Here is a 22,367-nt window from a genome sequence, read left to right as displayed (position 1 = left end):
GCTCCTCTGGCCGTGGAATTCTCCAGGCAAGAATACTGGAGTGGGGAGCCATTCCCTTCTCCAGGGGGTCCTCCTAATCCAGGGGTCAAACCTGGGTCTCTCACATTGCAGGGAGATTCTTTCCTGTCTGAGTGACCAGGGAAGAGTATCACTAATAATAGATTTGAGAGGTTATTCTAAGCTGTTATCTTCGTGAATTACACACACACAAAAAAAACTGCCCAATTTACAGCATTCAATGCTGTTTTCTTTCAAAGGTCAAGTATGACTCTAAATGAAGGACATTACACGTTATTTAAATGAAACATAAATATTTGTACTATCCCAAGTAAAGTAAAAGAAGTATACCTAAAATTCTACTGAATACCCACAAGGAATGTTTTCAGTTTCTGAGATATCAGCAGTTTTAATGCAACCTCTCTTCAATAGTACCAGGAAAGGCTGCTGCTAAGTCGCTTCAGTTGTGTCCGACTCTGTGCGACCCCATAGATGGCAGCCCACCAGGCTCCCCCATCCCTGAGATTCTCCAGGCAAGAACACTGGAGTGGGTTGCTATTTCCTTCTCCAACCAGGAAAGGCACTGAGGCATTTATAACCTCCAGTAATGAGCAAACTTCTATTGATAGAAAAAAAAAAAAAGAAATGCAGGAGCTGCCTGACCTTAAATATGTATGTGTGTGTGTGTGTGTGTGTGTGTGTGTGTGTGTGTGTGTATACACATACATATCAGTGATTCAACATGGGGCATTGCTCAGTTCTGGATCCATTTTGACATTGAGTAAATTAACATAGGAGAAGCTACCAGAGCTGCAGTTAATGAAAAACAACTCTAAGTCAACTTGTACTTGTCTCAGATCATTGATTATAGAGCACAGTATATATTCATGAATATTGGAAAAACATATTAGCAAGAAGCAACGTCTGTTTCATTATGCAAATTTAAATTACCATCTGGTAGAATGGGATTCCACTTAAAACACTTGGAAGCCTTAGCATGGCATGGTTGACGAAGGATATGATTCAGAGTCAGAAGACGAGTTGCAGGCCTCAATGCGCGTGTGTTGACTGGTTAAACTTGGGGGAGGGGGGGTTATCTCATCCGTTTCCCACAAGTTTCCTTCATAGGCAAAATGGCTTAACAATACACACATTACAGAATTCTAAGAATTAAATAGAATCAGTTTATTGATTCATAACCTCACAATTGCTACTTGAATCCATTCACTTTTTAACAAGATACCAAAATTGTACAAAATATAAAGATTAGATTAAGATCAAGATATTGCTAAAATAGATCATTAATGATCACAGTCAACCCTCTAAAAGCACGTTCAAGAAGAATTTGTACAAGACCAGGGATGGGGCTTGCTGGTAGGGGGTGGGCTGTTGGCAAGGGTGGCTTCACAGAAAATCATGGAAAAGTTTAGTGGCAAAAAAACAGAAATAAAAATTACTCATTTGCCGGTCTCAAGTAAAGTGTGCCTATAAAAAGCATTTTTTGGATTCAGCTGTAACCAAAAGCTTATTTGAAGTCAAGGTAGAAGTTATAAACAGATTTTATGAATTTCAAGTAGTTCAAACAGTACAGAAAGCAGATATTCTAATAGGCTAGAATCATTCATGTGGATTTCAAATATAGCCTTTTTAAAAAATGAATAGGCATCTTAGTTTGGTTTTATAGATTCTGTTTGTCAGAAGTCAAATAAGCTGAAGACAGAAACCCTTCTTGTCATTCAACAAGCTTGAATGAAGACACAGCGAGAGATCTCCAATCCTAGAGTTATTGATCTTCATTTATCTGCTAAAAGGGTCCAGGCAGAACATGGCCCCAAATATGTGGTCAGATTTTGGTTCTGGGCAGGCCAGCTGTTTAACCCAATGTTTAACCCAAAGTCCAGACTACATTTTTTGAGTAGCACTTAATCACATAGTGACTGTAAATTTGGGTCCATAAGTAAGAAAAATAAAAAAGTATTTTTATGTGGGAAATTTAGAAGAAAACAGATAATTACTGATTTATAAGTTATTATTTAATCTAAATGATAATCTAGTGTTCAGTGACAAAATAATACACAAATATTACATTTTCAATTTTTTTCATGAATTTTAAAATCACATTGGTTGACAGTGAAAGTTCAATTCAGTTCGGTTCGCTCAGTCATGTCTGACTGTTTGCAACCCCATGAACTACAGTACACCAGGCCTCCCTGTCCATCACCAACTCCCAGAATCCACCCAAACTCATGTCTATTGAGTCCGTGATGCCATCCAACCATCTCATCTTCTCTCGTGCCCTTCTCCTCCCACCCTCAATCTTTCCCAGCATCAGGGTCTATTCAAGTAAGTCAGCTGTCCACATCAGGCGGCCAAAGTATTGGAGTTTCAGCTTCAACATCAGTCCCTCCAATGACAGTGAAAAATGGGCATCAAATTAAAGTCCAGCAATCAAGTAATGATTTATTAGACTGTGGTATATCTACTTGTGAAAATGCACCACAGAACTTAAATGTTGTGAATGAGTGAAGTTCGCTCAGTCCCGTCCAACTCTTTGCAACCCCATGGGCTATACAGTCCATGGCATTCTCCAGGACAGAATACTGGAGTGGATAGCATTTCTCTGCTCCAGAGGATCTTCCCAACCCAGGGATCAAACCCAGGGAAGAATCTTTACCAGCTGAACCACAAGGGAAGCCCAAGAATACTGGAGTGGGTAGCCTATCCCTTTTCCAGCAGATCTTCCCTACCCAAGAATCAAACTGGGGTCTCCTGCATTGCAGGCAGATTTTTTACCAACTGAACTAAAAATAAACATTAGGAAGACCATTTAGCAAATGTGGGAAATGTTTTTAATATAAACCAAAGAGAATTAGCCAGGATATATTACTGTACATACATTATGATTTCAGTTATGTAAAAAAATACAAATTCTTATAGAAAAAAGATTAGAAAATGACAGTAATTGTTTTAGGGTAAGAGATAGAAGGTTATTTTTTCCATATATATTTTCTGAAAATGCATTAAAATGTTGCTTTTTATTGTTGAAGTTTAATAATAAGAGGCTTTTAGTAAAAACAAGAATTCAAAATTATATTCATTTTATACATCAATATGCCATTAAATTGTCTTTGTCCAAAAAGCAACTGTTAAAAATAATATCCTTATTGTTTCTAGACACAAGCTGTGTCTGTTTTTTATCAAATAAATCAATATTAAAATTGCTTACCACTTTTCAGCTTCTGTTTGATAATGAAATGACACATCTCAGATATTATTAAAGCAAACAAAATTCCAAACAGAAAATGGTCGCATGAAAAGTAGAAATGTTTATTAAACAAAATAGATCCTCAAACTTCCTCAATCTGCTGTCTTTATTAAAATCTGACATTTAATTTATTGCTTGAGAATAGGTCTTTTAAAGTTTTTGTTTTAAAATAGGCCTTAGAGAAAGGAGAATTATGTGTTTGACTTTAAATCATTATATGTTTGACCTGTAAACATAATGGGAAAAACGGTATTCTAATAGTATTAGGGAAAATGAAGGGCCATTAAAGGAAAGGAAAGGGGATACAATTCTGAGAGTAGAAGAACAAAAAATCAAGAAGAAGGAAAGAATTTTAAGTTTTCAAGTGACCTTGGAGATTTGAATTCCATTGAATTCTATCAGATGGAAATTTCTCTTGGACTGTTTTCTCTGATTTGCCGTAGACAGGATTCTGATGAGAAAGCCAATGCTTGTGTCTCCTTCAAAGGCTGCCTTTCACCTCCTCCTTCTGTATTTAGAAGAACTCCTACATCTTGCAGTCCTAGAGAACGGCCTTGCTTCCCATCCTTATCTTGTTATTAGTATGTTTCCATGCTTGAAAACAGCTCCCCATCTTCCTTCTCTTGGTTTCTGGTGAGCTCAACTTTGCCCAGTGAAAAGTAACAAACTTCCAGCTCCATTAAAACTTAAAATCATGCTCTCATATGAAATGCCCTTTTAGCTTTGATTGTGTGTTACCTCACTTTTATCAAAGTCAGGTTCTAATGCTGCATATCTTCCCAACAGAGAGACAGAACGAATTGACAAAACCTTACCTGATTCTGTAACAGGAAAGGAGTCATCTTTCTTTGAAGTAACACATCCACATATTCAGAAAACAAGGACCTCTCCCTATAAGAACTTACAACAAAGAACACAACATATACTGCTTTACTAAAATGTATATCCTATGCTAAAAATATGTCACAAATATATTGAGCAAATGCAGCTCTGTTTTTTCAGCATGAGATCATACCTGGCCAGCACTGGAAGTTTTGTAATCCTTGTCTGGGGGGAAACAACAGAAATATTGATGAACAGTGCAGTTCTGTGTAACATATTATTGAATTGCACTATCATTAAAGCAGTAGTGACTATGATGTCTTCTCTTGACCTGATATCCAGTATAGCACTCTTACAGCCTTTTATATTTCAGTTGGGCTTTAGAGATTTTCTTAACTCAGTGTGTAGATTAGTTTATTTCATGAACCTGCTAAATGGCATTTTGACGTCCTGGGGAAACGATTCCTCCAAAAGAGCTTCCCTTTCTTGTCTCAAGCAGCAACTTCCACCCTGGGAGAGATGGGTCAATTGTCACATTTCTGTTCTTTCAGTAACTTTGCGGGTGGTAGCTCATGAAAAGCACCTTTTCTATTTTGGTTCACTGACTTAGGTTGCTCTGTGAATTCAATGTATAAATAAATAATGTAGGTCCTGTTTTGTGATTGAAATGAGGGGCAGGCTTCGTTGACCCTTCTGATTTTTGAGACCCTAGTGGTATGAATATGGTCCACAGCGCCTTTCGGCCTCATCGGCCTCTACCCTTTGAAGTCAGCTATAATGTGTGGGCGTCCATGACCTGTTCTTTGCTGGCAGCTCCTCGGCTCTAATGGACTTGGCTTATGCGCAGAGGATGACCCCTCTCTTGAACTCTGTCTCCTTTCATTTCTTTTCCTTTCCAGACATCTCTTAGCATTTCCTAGCAGGTTCCCAAATCATTGTTTTTGGATCCATTAGCTCTCTAATATAAAAGACATTCTTAGTACCAAGGTCTGCTTCAAATGTGATTTGTGTACATCGGACTTTTCTTCCCCCTGGTGTCATAGTATTCAGTGTTTCTGAATGAAAACTTGGAAACCAGCCTCTCTTAATCATTATCTTTCATATACTATTTTCCAAAAAGAGATTATCACATTTCCATCTGTATATACAAATGAGATGTAATTTTATAAAATAACCAATTATAGAGGGTTTTAAATATTTTAAAAATTTAAAGCTGTTCTCATTTTCTCATTTCTGTCTTTCCCATTAGATTTTCTATTGACTGTTTTAAACCAATTATGAGAATCCATATAATAGTGTCATAATAAAATATATAATAACCATTATTCTAAGTCAATAATGCTATTTTATTTATAGTAGACAATGCAATAATACCTCTGGCTCAGTGGCAAATAGTTTTAAAAATAAATGAGTATATATACATATATATGTATATATATAAAATTTTTCCCTCTGGTCCTTTTATGCTGCTCAAATGTGCTTAGTCACACAAAAATTTGTTGTGTGTATGCAGTATAATATGAGGCTTTGAATATATTAATTACATATTTATATAAATATGTAAATACTTTTATACTTTATCCCTCCATTGTCTGATGCAAATACATTGGTTATAGTGAATATCATTTTTCACTTTTAAGCAGAGGCTTCAGTGTTTTATTGGTATTCTTCGTTAGAGAAATTTTTAATAGCTAACTACAAACATCTCTAGTCTCAATTTCCACATTTATCAAATGGTCAGAAAAATAAAATATGAAATCCTGATAAGCATTTTCTGTCAGTTCTTTAGTCAAGAAAGTTTTGGGCTCATGCTATCAGCCTTGCATCGTAGTTCAGCTCCTTTTTTTCTGTAGTCAGAAAGACTTTGCATTATTTAAGAGAGTCCTTAGTGACAGGGAAGGAACCATTGATTTTTCTCTCACAGCTGCCCTCTTTAAACTAGTCATACTTCTATTTTTTCCCCCCTTCTGAGCTGTTTTCTGATTATACACTAATTTTCTTTGCTCTGTCCCTGATCCTGCATGATCTTTTCCTCCTTTCAAACTAATGTCTCACTAAGTATCTGATGTGGAAAAGGAAGATTCCTGTTCCTAAGAAGGATAAATCTGTTAAATCAAGCAAAGAAATATACTTGGGAATGAAGGTCAGCATAACTCCAACATATTGCAAAGTTCTTTGTTCTTTCATGCCTTAATAAAAGTGAGTTCATATGAAGAGTCAGATTTTAATGTTCAGAAAGCATAGACTATATTAGCATCCTATTCCTTTAGTGAAAATGAGTCTTTCTGAGTACACTATTAAAAAATTTGTTGACAGTTTTTGCAAGGCCATTCTCGTAATCACCTCAGACATTTGGTAGAAGGCGCAGGTGTGAGCCGGCTCTCAGCCGCCTTTGTGTTTCGTGAAGGTTGTTTGATTACCACGGCCGCGTGCCGCCGCCGCCCCGCGCGGTCATCCCACTGAAGCGGCCCCGAGCGGCAGTGACGACCACCCGCAGGGGAAAAGGCGTTTTCTCCATGAAAGGAGGATCGAGGTCTGCTGTCAGCGGGTCTTCTTCGTCGGGCTCGAAATGTAAGTAAGCTTCCTCGCTTCCCCGTAAAGAAGGGTGGGGGCGTGTACCACTGCGTGAATGTCTGTGCTCAGAAAATAAATCAAGAATTATGGCAGGGTTGCTATGTCCGATGTATGAGCGAAATTTCAAATGGATAAGAACCGGTCTCTGCTTCCCCTCCACTCCACTGGAGTAACGCGGTGGAGACAGACACCAACATGCCTCACACACACCTGGGAGCGATCAGAGAGGTGTCTTATTAGAGCGAAGAACATGCTCTTGGCCCACCTAGCTTGTGACACATCCAAGCCTTGAAATATAACATGCTGCTTTCGGTGAAGAACCAAATTTCACTTCCGGAAAGAGCCATCGAGTATCTTTGCAGAGGAGCAGTATGCAAAATCAGTGCCTGTTTTGAATATTTGAGCCCTGGGATAACTAAGAGGGAAATAGTAGAAAGGCTAAAAAGGGTAACTTTCCATACTATTCTAAATCAGGAGAATGGTGTCTGGAAACATATGTAATGTCATAAAAATAATATTGATATAATCTCACATGAATTAATAAAAAGTAGAGCTACAAACTTCCCAACGAAACACATTGTTAAGTTTTTATATGGACAGATCCAGAAAAATATAATTTGTTATGAGAGTATTATTCCTAAGGTAGAGATAGCAGTTTCCCTTGCATTTCTTGAGGTTACAGTCTACAGAGAAGAGACAGACAATAGCAAGCAAGGTAAAATCTGAGGATTTAACATGGTAGGTCATGACTATGTCAAAGAATAAAGCGACCGAGAAAGAGGAGAGCTGTGTTTCATGGCATGGTGTGTGGCCGCCTCTCTGACAAGGTGCTGTTTGAGCAGAGACCCCATGGAAGCAGGGGAAGGAGTGTGAGCGTGAAGCTGTCGGTGGCAGAGCATCTGGGCAGAGAGAGGGGTCGGTGCAGAGACCTTTCCCTGGAACAAGGAAACCAGGGCCGCAGAGTGAAGAGGAAGTGTGCTGAGAATAAGGTAGCGCCAAGGCAAGTTCCAGTGCCACCTGTTAGGTCCCTGTAGGGGGTTTCTAGTTACTTTGCATCTGTCCTTCAAGACAAGTAAAGCAAATCCTTTATCCTAATTTTACTGATGGGTAAGCACAGAGAAGCTAAATCATCAAGCGAAGAACTGACTCATTGGATAAAACCCTGATGCTGGGAAAGGTTAAGGCAGGAGGAGAAGGGGACGATAGAGGATGAGATGGTTGGATGGCATCACCAACTCGATGGACATGAGTTTGGGTAAACTCCAGGAGTTGGTGATGGACAGGGAGGCCTGGCGTGCGGCAGCCCATGGGGGCGCAAAGAGTTGGACACGACTGAGGGGCTGAACTGAACTGAACTGAAGCACAGAGAATGGTACATAGTAGATGGAAGAGCCAACACTAAACCCATGTTCCTTCATTCTCATCCCTATATACGCTGTCTACTCTAGAACATTGCCTTGTACCTTAGCACCGTCAGAATTACTAAGGAAGAACACTGTTGAGATACTTTGTTTTATACAAAGAAGTGTGAAAAATAGTTACACTCAGCACTGATGCTTCTGTTAACTAAGTTTGGTGCACTCAGAATTTAAATTAGCTAATCTAAACTAAATAGCAAGTTACGTAAATTTACATTTATTTCCCCATGTACTGACTCATATATTTGTCTAATTCTTCTATGGATAAAAAAAAATGTGAATTCCCTTTTTGAGTCTTAGTAATAAAAGAAAATGAGTTTCTGCAACAATCTGTAAACAATCTTATATGCTATTTTCAAAAACAAAGAAAGTTCTTGAATTTGGTTCTTGCTGTGGAAAATTGAGCATTGAATTGTCTGCTATGTTTATAGAAGACTTTTTTTTTTTTTAACCATAGTAGTGTTAAGTTTAAATAGAAATATCTTGAGCATCTGTGGATGCTTTGCCCTGGAGTCACTTTTAGAATGCTGTTTAGCAATGGGAGTATTATTGATGTTTTGGCCATGGAAGTTCTACATTGTGAAAGAATATTCCAAGCTTTGCAGAGCATTCAGCATCCCTGACTTTCAAACCTTCAAGGCCAGCTGCACTCTTCACTCTTTTTAACAACTCTATGTGTGCTTATGCACTTCTGAATTTTCCTTAAGGAGATGTAACCACCCTGGTTTAGAACCAATGGTTTCTGGCCACTCTCGGGCAAGTGCAGCTTTGTACAACTCAGCCACTTGCTTGCAGTGAACCTCAGTGCTGCAGTGAACCTCAGTGCTGCAGTGAACCTCAGTGCTGCAGTGAACACTGATAGTTTCCAGGGGTTATTTTTATGTAAATACCTTGATCTTCAAATGGTTAAGTTGTTTCTGGCCTTTTATTTTTGATTTCTAATCCTCCTGGGTCATGGAGAGAGAATGTGAATTATAAAATCTTTTTTGAGTACCTTAGAATTTATCTTGGCTTCATAATACTGAGGCTTGGTGAGTGGGAAATAGGGTCTATTTTCTGCCTTTGGTATAATACTGTGTGTGTCCTTCAGCTTGATGGTTGTATCACTGATGCTCTGTAGGCTTGTTCTTTCGTGGCAACTTGATAAATGAAATTCTGAAAGTGATTATTTAAAATTCTCTACCAATTACTGACCTTATAAAGGTCTTCTTTTCCTGAGGTTTTATTTCATATTCCATGTTGCTGGGCTAGTATTTATATGGTGTTTTACAGTTATAGTTAAAGAATAGCTAACATTTTTTTTGATGTTTGTTCTATGGCAGCTATTGTTTTAAACACATTATTAATACATACATTTTCATGTATAAATTAAACGTATTAATTCATTTGTTCTCATAACTGCCAATAACTGAAGTATTGTTATCATTCCCATTTTATAAGCGTAGAAAAGTTAAGTAATATCCCTAAAGTCACAGAGCTGTTTAATAACAGAGCCTGATTCTAGAGCATCTGTTTCTAGAGTATAGAGTCTTATGTCTGTGCCCTTCCTAGTACAGCTTCTCTAAAACTTCCTGGAGAATTGTAACTTTCACATTTATGTAATACTCCATTTTCCATCTGTCCCCTAGGATTTTGCTTTTTTCGAGACATTGCTTTTGGTCCTTTGCTGATAAGACTCTCTTTTGGTCTGCATTTCCCTAGCCTACCTTTTATTTTCCACCTTTCTTTGTCATTAGTTTCCCGGGGCACATGTGATAAATCACGACAAGCTGAATGGTTTAGCGACAAATATTTAGAGGTTGAACGTCTGAGATCAAGGTGTCCCAGAGCTCGTCTCTGTCTCTGGAAGTTCCGTGGGCAGTCTGAGACTGTCTTCTGGACAGTCTGCTCCATGCCTTTCTCCTAGCTTCTGGAATGCTGCAGTCCTTGGCATGCCTGGGTTTACTGACCAAACGCTCCAGTCTCCGCCTCCATCATCACACACGCTTTTCCCCTGTGTCTATGTGTCTTTTCCTTTTCTTATGAACACGTTAGTCATGTTGGACTAGGACTCACTCAATAACTTCACTGTAATTACATCTACAAAGATGTATTTTCAAATAGGTAACATTTACAGGTACTGGGATTAGGGCTTATCATTTGAGAGAACATTTTAACCAACACCACTATCACTTTATTTTTGCATAAACTTTTTCCTAAAGTAACATATATCTGGACCTTGTTTTTGAAAGCAATATGAAAGTCTTTGTTTTAACAGGGAAACTTAATTATTTTACGTATGTTTTACTCACTAGCCTGTTAGATTAGTTTATATTTCGTCTATCCTAACTCCAAGTATTTAAATTATCGTTTCCTCTTTTCTTCCTTTCCTTATACTTGTTTAATGAATTTGCTTTTAATTCTGTCTCTTCCCTCACTACAGTCTTAATTTGGATATTCTACTCCATCCTTCTTTTTCATTAGCGACTATAATAATATATAAAATTTTTATAGATAAAATTATTTTATCTATTTCTCTCCTAAAATCAAACAATACCTATTCTAACTTGCATTGAAGACATGAATTTTAGAAAAGCTTGTACTTCATCACTCCCAAACCACCTATGTCCCCTCCCTCTTGAGCCTTCCTCCCAGCCCCCACCACGTCCCACCCCGTAGGTTGTCACAGAGTGCCTGGTTGAGCTGTGTTGTACAGCAACTTCCCACAAACTATGCTTTGCATACGGCACATGTATATTTTTCAGCACCACTCCCTCAGTTCCTCCCATCCTCTGCATCCCCCACTGTGTCCACAAGTCTGTTCTTTATGTTGCATCTCTATTCCTGGCCTGCAAATAGGATCCTCGGTACCATTTTTCTAGATTTCATGCATATGCATTAATGTTTGATATTTGTTTTTCTCTTTCTGACTTACTACACTCTGGATAACAGGCACTATGCTCATCCACCTCACCAGAACTGACTCAAATGCACTCCTTTTCATGGCTGAGTAATATTGCATTGTATGTATGTACCACGACTTTATCCATTCATCCGTCAGCAGACATCTGGGTTGCTTCTGTGTCCTGGCCACTGTGAGTAGTGCTTCAGTGAGCTTAAGGGAACATCTGTGCTTTTGAATTACGGTTTTCTCAGGCTATATGGGGCTTCCCAGGTAGCTCAGCTGGTAAAGAATCCACCTACAGTGCAGGACACTCCGATTTGATTCCTGGGTTGGGAAGTTCCCCTGGAGACGGGATAAAGCTACCCACTCTAGTATTCTTGGGCTTTCTTTGTGGCTTAGATGGTAAAGAATCCGCCTGCAATGTGGGAGACCTGAGTTGAATCTCTGAGTTGGGAAGACCCCCTGGAGGAGGGCCTGACAATGCACTCCAGTATTCTTGCCTGGAGAATTCTCAGGGACAGAGGAGCCTGGCGGGCTACAGCCCATGGGGTCCCAAAGAGTCAGATGTGAGTGAACATAGCAAAGGGTATATGCTCAGTAGTGGGATTTCTGGATCATGTGGTATTTTTATTCCTCCTAGTTTTTTAAGGAATCTCTATACCGTCCTCCATAGTGGCTGTATCAATTTACATTCTCACCAACTGTGCAAGAGGGTTCCCTTTTCTCCACACCCTCTCCAGCATTTATTGTTTGTAGCTTTTTTTGATGAGGGCCATTCTGACTGGTGTGAGGTGATACCTCATTGTAGTTTTGATTTGCATTTCTCTAATAATGAGCTATGTTGAGCATTTTTTCATATGTTTATTGGCCATCTATATGTCTTCTTTGGAGAAATGTCTGTTCAGGTCTTCTGCACATTATTTGATTGGGGTTTTTTTTTTTTTCTGATATTGAGCTGCATGAGCTGCCTGTATACTTTTGAGATTAATCCTTTGTCAGTTGCTTCATTTGTAATTATATTCTCCCATCCTGAGCATTGTCCTTTCATCTTATTTGTGGTTTCCTTTGCTGTGCAAAAGTTTTTACATTTACTTAGGTACCATTTTTTTTAATTTTTGTTTTTATTTCCATTACTCTAGGAAGAGGGTCATAGAGGATCTTACTGTGATTTATGTCAAAGTGTTATGCCTATGTTTTCCTTTAAGAGCTTTATAGTTTCTGCTCTTACAATTAGTTCTTTAATCCATTCTGAGCTTAGTTTTTGTTAGGGAGTGTTTTAATTTGTTCCCTTACACATAGCTGTCCAGTTTTCTCAGCACCAACTATTGAAGAGACTGCCTTTTCTCATAGTATACTCTTGCCTCCGTTATCAAAGATAAGGTGCTATAGGTGCATGTGTCTATCTCTGGGCTTTCTATCTTGTTCCATTGGTCTATATTTCTGGTTTTTGCGCCAGTACCATACTGTCTTGATGACTGTAGCTTTGTAGTATAGTCTGAAGTTAGGAACACTGACTAACTCCAGAGCCATTCTTCTTTCTCAAGACCTGCCTACATTCTTTGTATTTCCCTCAGTGGCAGATTCAGAGGCATTGCTTTTAGTAATGTTTGTTAAATTCTAAATATATATATTAAACAACTCCCTGCAATAATGTTACACCTCACAATTATAGTGTAAAGAAAAAATGGTAAATATAAAAGTGCAGTTCTTACATTAAATGAAACTACCCAGAGCACATAAATAGAGTCTATGAATTTAATGGAGATGCCGTATACTAACCTATCACACAGAGAGCAGAAATGTGTAAAAACTAGAGATGGAGAACAAAGAAAAAGAAGGTTAAATATTAGGCTTAACTGTGCTTAGTCTCAGAGTCGTGTCCGACTCTTTGTGACCCCATGGGCTGAAGCCCGCCAGGCACCTCTGTCCTTGGGGATTCTCCAGGCAAGAATACTGGAACGGGTTGCCGTGCCCTCCTCCAGGGGATCTTCTCAACCCAGAGACCAAACCCAGGTCTCCCACATTGCAGGTGGATTCTTAACCATCTGAGCCACCAAGGAAGCACTAGGTTCAACTAGCAGGCCTCTTCTAAACAGATCTTTGTCATGAGGGACAAGCATAAGAAATGAACATAAAGTTAGCATCAGTATCAGTTCCTCGCAGGCTGTGGTTTTTCACAGTGGTTTAGATTTGCATTTCCCTGATGATTAATGATGTTGAGCATCATTTCATGTATCTGTCAGCCATCTGTATGTCTTCTTTGGGAAAATGTCTGTTCAAACCCTCCATCCATATTTTAATCAGACTTTTTTCTTTTTTGGCTATTGAGCTGTATGAGTTCTTTGCATATTGGCCTCTTATCAGATATGACTTGTAATTATTTTCTCCCACTTATTAGGTTGCCTTTTTGTTGGGTTTTTTTTTTTTTTTTGGCTGTACAGAAGCTTTGATGTTTGGTATAGTCCTTTGCTTATTTTTCTTTTATTGCTTTTGCTTTTGGCATCATATTCAAAATATCATTGCCTGGACCTGTGTTGTGGAGGTTGCTGCCTACATTTTCTTCTGGGAGGCTTATGGTTTTAAGTCTTGCATTCAAGTCTTTAATTCATTTAGTTAATTTTGGGGTGTGGTAAAAAATAGTGACCCAGTTTCATTCTTTTGTGTGTAGTTGTCCAATGTTCCCAACATCATTTTTTTGAGGAGGCTATTCTTTCCCCGTTGTACATTTTTTGCTCGTTTGTCATAAATTAATTGACCACTTATGTATGGGTTGTTGGTTTTCTGGGCTCTCTATTTTGTTTGCTGATCCACATGTCTGTTGTTGTGCCAATACTATTCTGTTTTGATTATTTATATGTTTGGAATATAGTTTGAAATCAGGGAGCATTATGCTTTTTCCAGCCTTGTTCTGCTTTCTTAAAATTGCTTTAAAGTCCCATTTTGTGGTTTCATACAAATTTTAGAATTGCTCATTATATTTTTTATTCCACAAACAATCTCGTCTTTCTCATGTGTCATCAACGGAAAATTTCTTCCTGTCTCTTTTCCTTTTGACACACATTTGCATATGTAGGCTCTAACTTCAGTCCCCTGTGTCCTTATCATTCTTTTTTCTTTGCTTGTTTCTATTTTTACTCTTTATTGTGTGATAGCTTCTTTCAACCTTTGCTCTCCTAATTTTGCTTTTTAGCAGTTTTACTAATAACACTTTTTTATTCAAAAATCAAGTTTTTAGTTCTAGAAATTCTTATTTTACTTTGATCCTGTTTAAAGATTGCTGCTGCTGTGCTTTGCTCAGTCATGTCTGACTATAGCCCACTAGGCTCCTCTGACATGGAATTTTCAGGCAAGATACTGGAAAAATACTGGAGCAGGTTGCCATTTTCTACTCCAGGGGATCTTCCTGACCCAGGGATCAAACTCGTGTCTCTTGCATCTCCTGCGCTGGCAGGTGGATTCTTTACCATGACGCCACCTGAGAAGCCTGATTAAGGGTTAAAGCCATGGCACTTTTATTAACATTTCCTATCACTGATTTTGCTTCTTCAGTATCCATCTCCTCCAGTTATTTGCCTCATCTCTCTCTTGCAAAACGGGGCTTCCCTGATAGCTCAGTTGGTAAAGATTCTGCCTACAATGCAAGAGACCCCAGTTCTATTCCTGGGTCAGGAAGATCCCCTGGAGCAGGGATAGGCAACCCACTCCAGTATTCTTGGGCTCTCCTTGTGACTCAGCTGGCAAAGAATCCACCTGCAATGCGGGAGACCTGGGTTCAATCCCTGGGTTGTGAAGATCCCCTGCAGAAGGGAAAGGCCACCCACTCCAGTATTCTGGCCTGAAGAATTCCATGGACTGTATAGTCCATGGAGTCACAAAGAGTTGGACACGACAGAGAGACTTGCACTCTCTTGCAAAAACCTGCTCTGTTAGTCACTTGCTTTTTTGTATAATTCCCTGATATTGTGCACCTCAAGCTATTTTGGTCCCTCAGACAGTAAGAAACTAAAAGTCAATGTGATTTCTAATCTCCTTGACCAGTAGCTATCTTGGGCCTCTTTTATGACATGTGAGAAGACTTCTTTGCTCACCTGTATCAGTTCAGTTCACTTCAGTCGCTCAGTCGTGTCCGACTCTTTGCGACCCCATGCGACCCCGCAGCACGCCAGGCCTCCCTGTCCATCAACAACTCCAAGAGTTCACCCAAACTCACGTGCATCGAGTCAGTGATGCCATCCAGCCATCTCATCCTCTGTCGTCCCCTTCTCCTCCTGCCCTCAATCCCTCCCAGCATCAGGGTCTTTTCCAATGAGTCAACTCTTCGCATGAGGTGGCCAAAGTATTGGAGTTTCAGCTTTAGCATCATTCCTTCCAATGAACACCCAGGACTGATTTCCTTTAGAATGGATTCGTTGGATCGCCTTGCAGTCCAAGGGACTCGCAAGAATCTTCTCCAGCACCACAGTTCGAAAGCATCAATTCTTCGGTGCTCAGCTTTCTTTATAGTCCAACTCTCACATCCATACATGACCACTGGAAAAACTATAGCCTTGACTATACGGGCCTTTGTTGGCAAAGTAATGTCTCTGCTTTTGAATATGCTATCTAGGTTGGTCATAACTTTCCTTCCAAGTATACACTGAGCTGATTGTCAACTCAACAGTGCCTGTCCCCACAGGGAATTCCTCTAGGGTCGATGGGACCTCTCAGACTCTCCTGGACTATAGGTTGCAAGGTGTTAGGTATGGTCCACATCACTCTAAGAGAATTTATAATGCACTCCTCTCTTCTTGCCCAATCCACTCAAGGAAGATTAACATTCTTTCCAGTCTCCCAGGAGAGGCAAGTTAGCCCTTTTCTGAACATCTATAAACTTAGTGTCTTTTCTTGCCCCTGCATGTGCAAATACTCCAATCTCATGCCTTTTTTCAGAGGATATGAGGTCTTATAGGTATATGTGGATGTGCCTCCCATTTCCATGTCAGCCACAGTTTATTTTACTTTATTATTTAATTTAATATTATATTTTGGAGGTAGAGTCATCCAGGCATAGTGTGTTTCTATCCTTCAGAAATCCCCAAGTACTGAAAAATCTAATGACTTTTTTCTTACATTGGAATAAATCAGTAATGAAAGGATGTTTGCAGAAGCACAAATTGCCAAAGTCAGCTGCTGCTCCTGCTAAGTCACTTCAGTCGTGTCCAACTCTGTGCGACCCCATAGATGGCAGCTCACCAGGCTCCCCCATCCCTGGGATTCTCCAGGCAACAACACTGGAGTGGGTTGCCATTTCCTTCTCCAATGCATGAAGGTGAAAAGTGAAAATGAAGTCGCTCAGTTGTGTCCAACTCCTAGCAACCCCATGGACTGCAGCCCACCAGGCTCCTCCATCCATGGGATTTTCCAGGCAAGAGTACTGGAGTGGGTTGCCATTGCCTTCTCTGCCTAAGTCAGCTACTTGAGAACATAATCCAAACTAGCTTTCTGTAAAAACCATCTAGTAAAATAATTATTTGAAATTTATTATAGATGTATTAACTCTCAAATATGCTAATTTAAATAAAATTATTAATATTTAAAGGCAATAGACTGAATAATTCTGTGTATGTTTCATACAGTTCTATGTATTTAAAGACTCAATTCACAAAAAATGAAGTTTAGTGTTATTATAGTGAAACATGAATCTAAACAAGATCTTGGCCTGAAAGGAGATCCAACCAGTCCATCCTAAAGGAGATCAGTCCTGGGTGTTCTTTGGAAGGAATGATGCTAAAGCTGAAACTCCAATACTTTGACCACCTCATGCGAAGAGTTAACTCATTGGAAAAGACTCTGATGCTGGGAGGGATTGGGGGCAGGAGGATGAGATGGTTGGATGGCATCACTGACTTGATGGACATGAGTCTGAGTGAACTCCAGGAGTTGTTGATGGACAGGGAGGCCTGGCATGCTGCAATTCATGGGGTCGCAGAGAGTCAGACATGACTGAGTGACTGAACTGATCTGAACTGAACTGAATTGGCAAGATTAACTGGACTCACAACTGCATATTCTCTCTGAAAGTGTATTAGCAGACTATATTATATATGGAAGTATGTGTATATAAGTATATGTGAGTGAATACAAATAGTAATTATTTGATAGTACTTTTACAATTAGTCTGGTCTGTGGGAACAATAATTTTCAAATTCAAATCACACATGAAAAACTTCAGTGAAGTGTGAAATATACTATGTTAATATTGGCTTACGTGAATGACTATTTACTGAGGTATATATTTTGCTCTTTTATTAATAGCTATTTCCCAGGACTAAATGATTTGGTAAGTTTAGAGGAAGAAATTAATGTTATAGCTTAGGCAATTTGTCATTTCTTATTTCAGAATTTTTAATAATGTTTAATTCTACTGAGGAGAAAATCTATATAAAGAAAATATATTAGTGCTATAATTTGCCAAGGTTGAATACTGATAAGCTTTTTAAATGGATTGCTCTTTAAAAAAATTATATCACCACTAGGTATTTCTGTCCTTTTTCAAATCAACTGGAGCTAAAACTGTAACCAGCGTGTCCTGTTCCACATCATAGAATCATAAAATAAAGATGTGATGTTGCTAATAAACACTTTATAAAAGAGAAGACATAAACATCTATGAGCTTTGGCAGATGTTCTTAGTAGAAAAAAATCAGCCTTCTGAAAAAAATATAATATTAAATAAATTTCTTTAAGTAATTAATTTAAATCCTAAGGTCTAGCAAGAGAAATCCCAATAAGTTTTTATGCCTTTGGAGTTCCGTTGGTGCAGTTTTCGGCGACATAAGATCCTTGAAACACCTAAGAGGCAATTAAAGGCAGTCCAATTAAATTTAAGAAGTAACAGTTGAGAACTTATCCTCAACACTCAGGAAGTGTTGTGTTGGTTTTCCCCCCAAATCCATATGATTTTAATATAGAGTTGAAGCATCAATCAGAGAAACCAATGTTAATATCCAACAAAGTATCACTAAATATCCCTTTCCATCCATTATTTTGGCCAAGGTATTTATTACACTTTCAAATATTTGGCCAGCAGGGTTAGAGAAGTCTTAATAGTATTGAGAATACTGAATTGAGCGTAGAAGGATAGGTGAGTTTGGAAAGAAAATACGAGATACTTCCGTTTCCCTGAGTGGAGAAGATCAAAGGCTTTATTCTCAGATTGTCTGGGATGGAATTCGTGTTGCACAAAACACTAATACTGTGGCCGTGTGGAAATCCTCTAATCCGCGTGTGCTTCTATTTATTTTCTATCTGTAAAATGGAAATAATAATACTTTATATATCACACTTCGTCGTGGGAATTAAATGGCTGATGCATATAGCGTTCTCAGGCAAGTCTTGTTACACAGCGAGTGATCGGGTTTTATTGTCTCTGTTGGTAGCACAGCAGAGTGCAGCAGGGATGAGGGTGGGGTATGAAACTGCTGTAACTTGAATCCAGTCGTGGCTCTGCCCTTTGCGAGCTGTGTGCTTTGGGGGAAGGTTCTTTGTTTGCTGTGCCTTAGTTTCCTCACCTATAACATGGGAGTGATAATCTCACCACTGTTTCCATTCAGCGTGTGTGAGGATTAAATGAGTTAACCCGTGCAAAGCTCTTAGAATGGTGTCCCCCATGATGAAAGTCTTAATCACAAGCCTTAGTAATAACAATATTGTTATTATTACTGTCCGAAGCAAAGATTTATCACTAGCAATGTCAGGTAAGAAGCCAAGGATTAAACAAAACAAGAGATGAAGAACGGTTAACAGGAGAGTGAAAACCTGTGGAGAATGTTGAAGGATTGAAATTTTATCCAGGGCTGAGGGGAAAGACTCTCAGAAAGATGCTGTCTGATCAAAATGATATTAGTAGTTTAAGAAACTTATGTGATGGTTGTGTTCACGTGCTGAGGCTGCTGTAACAAAGTACCACACACTGGATGGCTTAGAGAACAGGAATCTATTTCCTCAGAGTTCAGGAGGCTGGGAGTTGGAGATCCAGGTGTCGGTCATGCTGATTCCTTCGAAGGGCCTGAGGGAAGCATCTGGGTACCGCCTGTCCTTGGCATGCCGGTGGCCGTCTTCTCCGAGTCTCCACGTCTCCGGCCTTCTGTATGTGTGTTTACTAGGGTTCTAGTCATAGGATTAGGGCCTCCTGGGTCCAGTGACCTCCTTTTAACTCGATTACCTCCTTAATTGCCCTGTGTCTAAATAGACTCACACTGTAGACGGCCCTGGGGCTAGAATGGTTATATATAAGATTTGAGGTGGATGTAGAATTCATCACATAACACAGGGTTATCTAAATGTGGAGATCTCAGCATACACTTCAGCTCTTTACATTTTGATAATCAGCTCCTTGGATATTTTTTACTTGGCTCATCCTGGTAAACACACTGAATTTCTCAGACACACATGGCTTCAGAGTCTGGACACTGATGAGCACTTTATATAAACAGAGTAATAAGTCCTTACTAAAATCCCCACCTGACATTTAAATACACAGCAGCCAAACCAAAACAATTACAGTGTGCTTAAAATAAATAAATACATTTGTAAGCATCTGTGCTTGGCTTTTCCGCTAGGCTTTAATGTGGATCATTTAACATAACCAGATTTTAAAACACAGGCAGAAAAGAAAGAAAATAAAATGCCCGATAAAATCTTTATATCAACATAGCCTTTGAGCATTTGAGATGGTCTTCTCCGTTCTACTGTTGTCCTTGTTCCATCGCTCAGTCGTGTCCGACTCTTTGTGACCCCATGGACCGCAGCACACCAGGCCTCCCCGTCCATCACCAACTCCCGGAGCTTGCTCAAACTCATGTGCATTACGACAGTGATGCCATCCAATGATCTCATCCTCTGTCGTCCCCTTCTCCTCCTGCCTTCAGTCTTTCCCAGCATCAGGGTCTTTTCTAATGAGACAGCTCTTTGCTTCAGGTGGCCAAAGTATTGGAACTTCAGGTTCAGCATCAGTTCTTCTAACTCGGGATTGATTTCTTTAGGATGGACTGGTTTGATCTCCTTGCTGTACACAAGACTCTCAAGAGTCTTATCCAGCATCACAGTTCAAAAGCATCAATTCTTTGGCGTTCAGCATTCTTTATGGTCCACTCTCATATCCATATATGACTATCGGAAAATCCGTAGCTCTGACTATACAGACCTTTGTTGGCAAAGTAGTCTCTGATTTCTAACACACTGTCTAGGTTTGTCATTGGTTTTCTTCCAAGGAGCAAGTGTCTTAAATTCATGGCTGCAGTCATGTGAAGTGATTTTGGAGCCCAAGAAAATAAAGACTTTCACTGTTTCCATCATTTTCCTATCTATTTGGCATGAAGTGATGAGACCGGATGCCATGATCTTCATTTTTTGAAAGTTGAGTTTTAAGCCAACTTTTTCACTCTCCTCTTTCACTTTCATCAAGAGGCTCTTTAGTTTTTCTTCACTTTCTGCCATAAGGGTGGTGTCATCTGCATATCTGAGGTTATTGCTATTTCTGCCAGCAATCATGATTAGCTTGTGCTTCATCCAGTCCAGCTTTTTGCATGATGTATTCTGCATATAAATTAAATATACAGGATGACAATATACAGCCTTGATATACTCCTTTCCCAATTTGGAACGAATGTGTTGTTCCATGTCCAGTTCTAACTGTTGCTTCTTGACCTGCATGCAGGTTTCTCAGGAGGCAGGTAAGGTGGTCTAGTATTCCCATCTCTAAGAATTTTCCAAAATTTGTTGCGATCCATAGTCAAAGGCTTTAGTGTAGTCAATGAAGCTGAAGTTGATATGTTTTTTTTTCTGAAATTCTCTTGCTTTTTCTATGATCCAGCAGATGTTGGCAATTTGATCTTTGGTTCCTCTGCCTTTCCTAAAACCAGCTTGAACATCTGCAAGTTCTTGGTTCATGTACTGTTGAAGCCTAGGCTGGAGAATTTCGAGCATTACTTTACTGACCTGAAATGAATTTAATTGTGTGGTAGTTTGAAAATTCTTTGGCTTTGCCCTTCTTTAACATTGGAATGAAAACTGACCTTTTCCAGTCCTGTGGCCACTGCTGAGTTTTCCAAGTTTGCTGGCATATTGAGTGCAACACTTTCACAGCATCATCTTTAAGGATTTGAAATAGCTCAACTGGAATGCCATCACCTCCACTAGCTTTATTCCTAGTGATGCTTCCTAAGGCCCACTTGACTTCACATTCCAAGATGTCTGGCTCTAGGTGAACGATCACACCATCATGGTTGTCCAGGTCATGAAGATCTTTTTTGTACAGTTCTTGTATTGTAGCCACCTCTTCTTAATATCTTTTGCTTCTGTTAGGTCCACACCTTTTCTGTCCTTTATTGTGCCCATCTTTGAATGAAATTTTCCTTTGGTATCTCTAATTTTCTTGAAGAGATCTCTAGTCTTTTCCATTCTATTGTTTTCCTCTATTTGTTTGAATTGTTCACTTAGGAAGCCTTTCTTATCTCCTTACTATTCTTTGGGACGTTGTGTTCATATGGTATATCTTTCCTTTTCTCCTTTACTTTCACTTCTCTTCTTTTCTCAGCTATTCGTAAGACCTCCTCAGACAGCCGTTTTACCTTTTTGCATGTCTTTTTGGGGGGGATGGTTTTGATCATCACCTCTTGTATAAAGTCACAAACCTCTGTCCATAGTTCTTCAAGCACTCTGTCTATCAGATCTAATCCCTTGAATCTGTTTGTCACTTCCACTGTATAATCATAAAGTATTTGATTTGGGTCATATCTAAATGGTCTAGTGGTTTTCTCTACTTTCTTCAATTTAAGTATAAATTTTGCAATGAGTTCAAAATGTGAGCCACAGTCAGCTTCCAGTCTTGTTTTTGCTGCCTGTATAGAGCTTCTCCATCTTCAGCTGCAAAGAAAATAATCAGTCTGATTTCAGTATTGACCATCTGGTGATGTCCATGTGTAAAGTTGTCTCTTGTGTTGTTGGAACAGGGTGTTTGCTATGCCCAGTGTGTTCTCTTGATAAAACTCTGTTAGCTTTTGCCCTGCTTCATTGTGAAATCCAAGGCCAAACTTGCCTGTTACTCCAGGTATCTCTTGACTTCATCCTTTTGCATTCCAGTCCTCTATGATGAAAAGGACATCCTATTGGTGTTAATTCTAGAAGGTCTTGTAGGTCTTCATAGAACCATTCGACTTCAGCTTCTTCGGCACTAGTGGTTAGGGCATATGGTTCTACTGTAGAATTTTATGTTTTCTCATTGTGCTCCACTAGCAGCACCAGAAAAGTTATGATTGTTCTAGATTAGAGAGAATAAGAAAGAATAGAACTAGAACTAGAAAGAATAGGAAAGAAAACTGGAGAAGGAAATAGCAACTCACTCCAGTACTCTTGCCTGGAAAATCCC

General features: G+C 39.2%; 1 protein-coding gene across 7 annotated transcripts in view; it reads left to right on the top strand.

Annotated features, from left to right (window-relative positions):
- RALYL (RALY RNA binding protein like) overlaps window positions 1-22,367 on the top strand; it is an 885,605-nt gene that overhangs the window by 716,447 nt on the left and 146,791 nt on the right. For all 7 annotated transcript variants that reach the window (XM_069600698.1, XM_069600702.1, XM_069600700.1 and 4 more), the window contains one exon: window positions 6,492-6,655. In XM_069600698.1, the coding sequence (XP_069456799.1) occupies window positions 6,492-6,655 (164 nt within the window). The remainder of the gene's footprint in view (window positions 1-6,491; window positions 6,656-22,367) is intronic.

The sequence above is a fragment of the Ovis canadensis genome, chromosome 9 (genome assembly GCF_042477335.2).
Source record: "Ovis canadensis isolate MfBH-ARS-UI-01 breed Bighorn chromosome 9, ARS-UI_OviCan_v2, whole genome shotgun sequence".
Classification (NCBI taxonomy): domain Eukaryota; kingdom Metazoa; phylum Chordata; class Mammalia; order Artiodactyla; family Bovidae; genus Ovis; species Ovis canadensis.
Note: the sequence above shows the minus strand (reverse complement) of the source record. Positions and strands in the feature narration are given on the sequence as shown.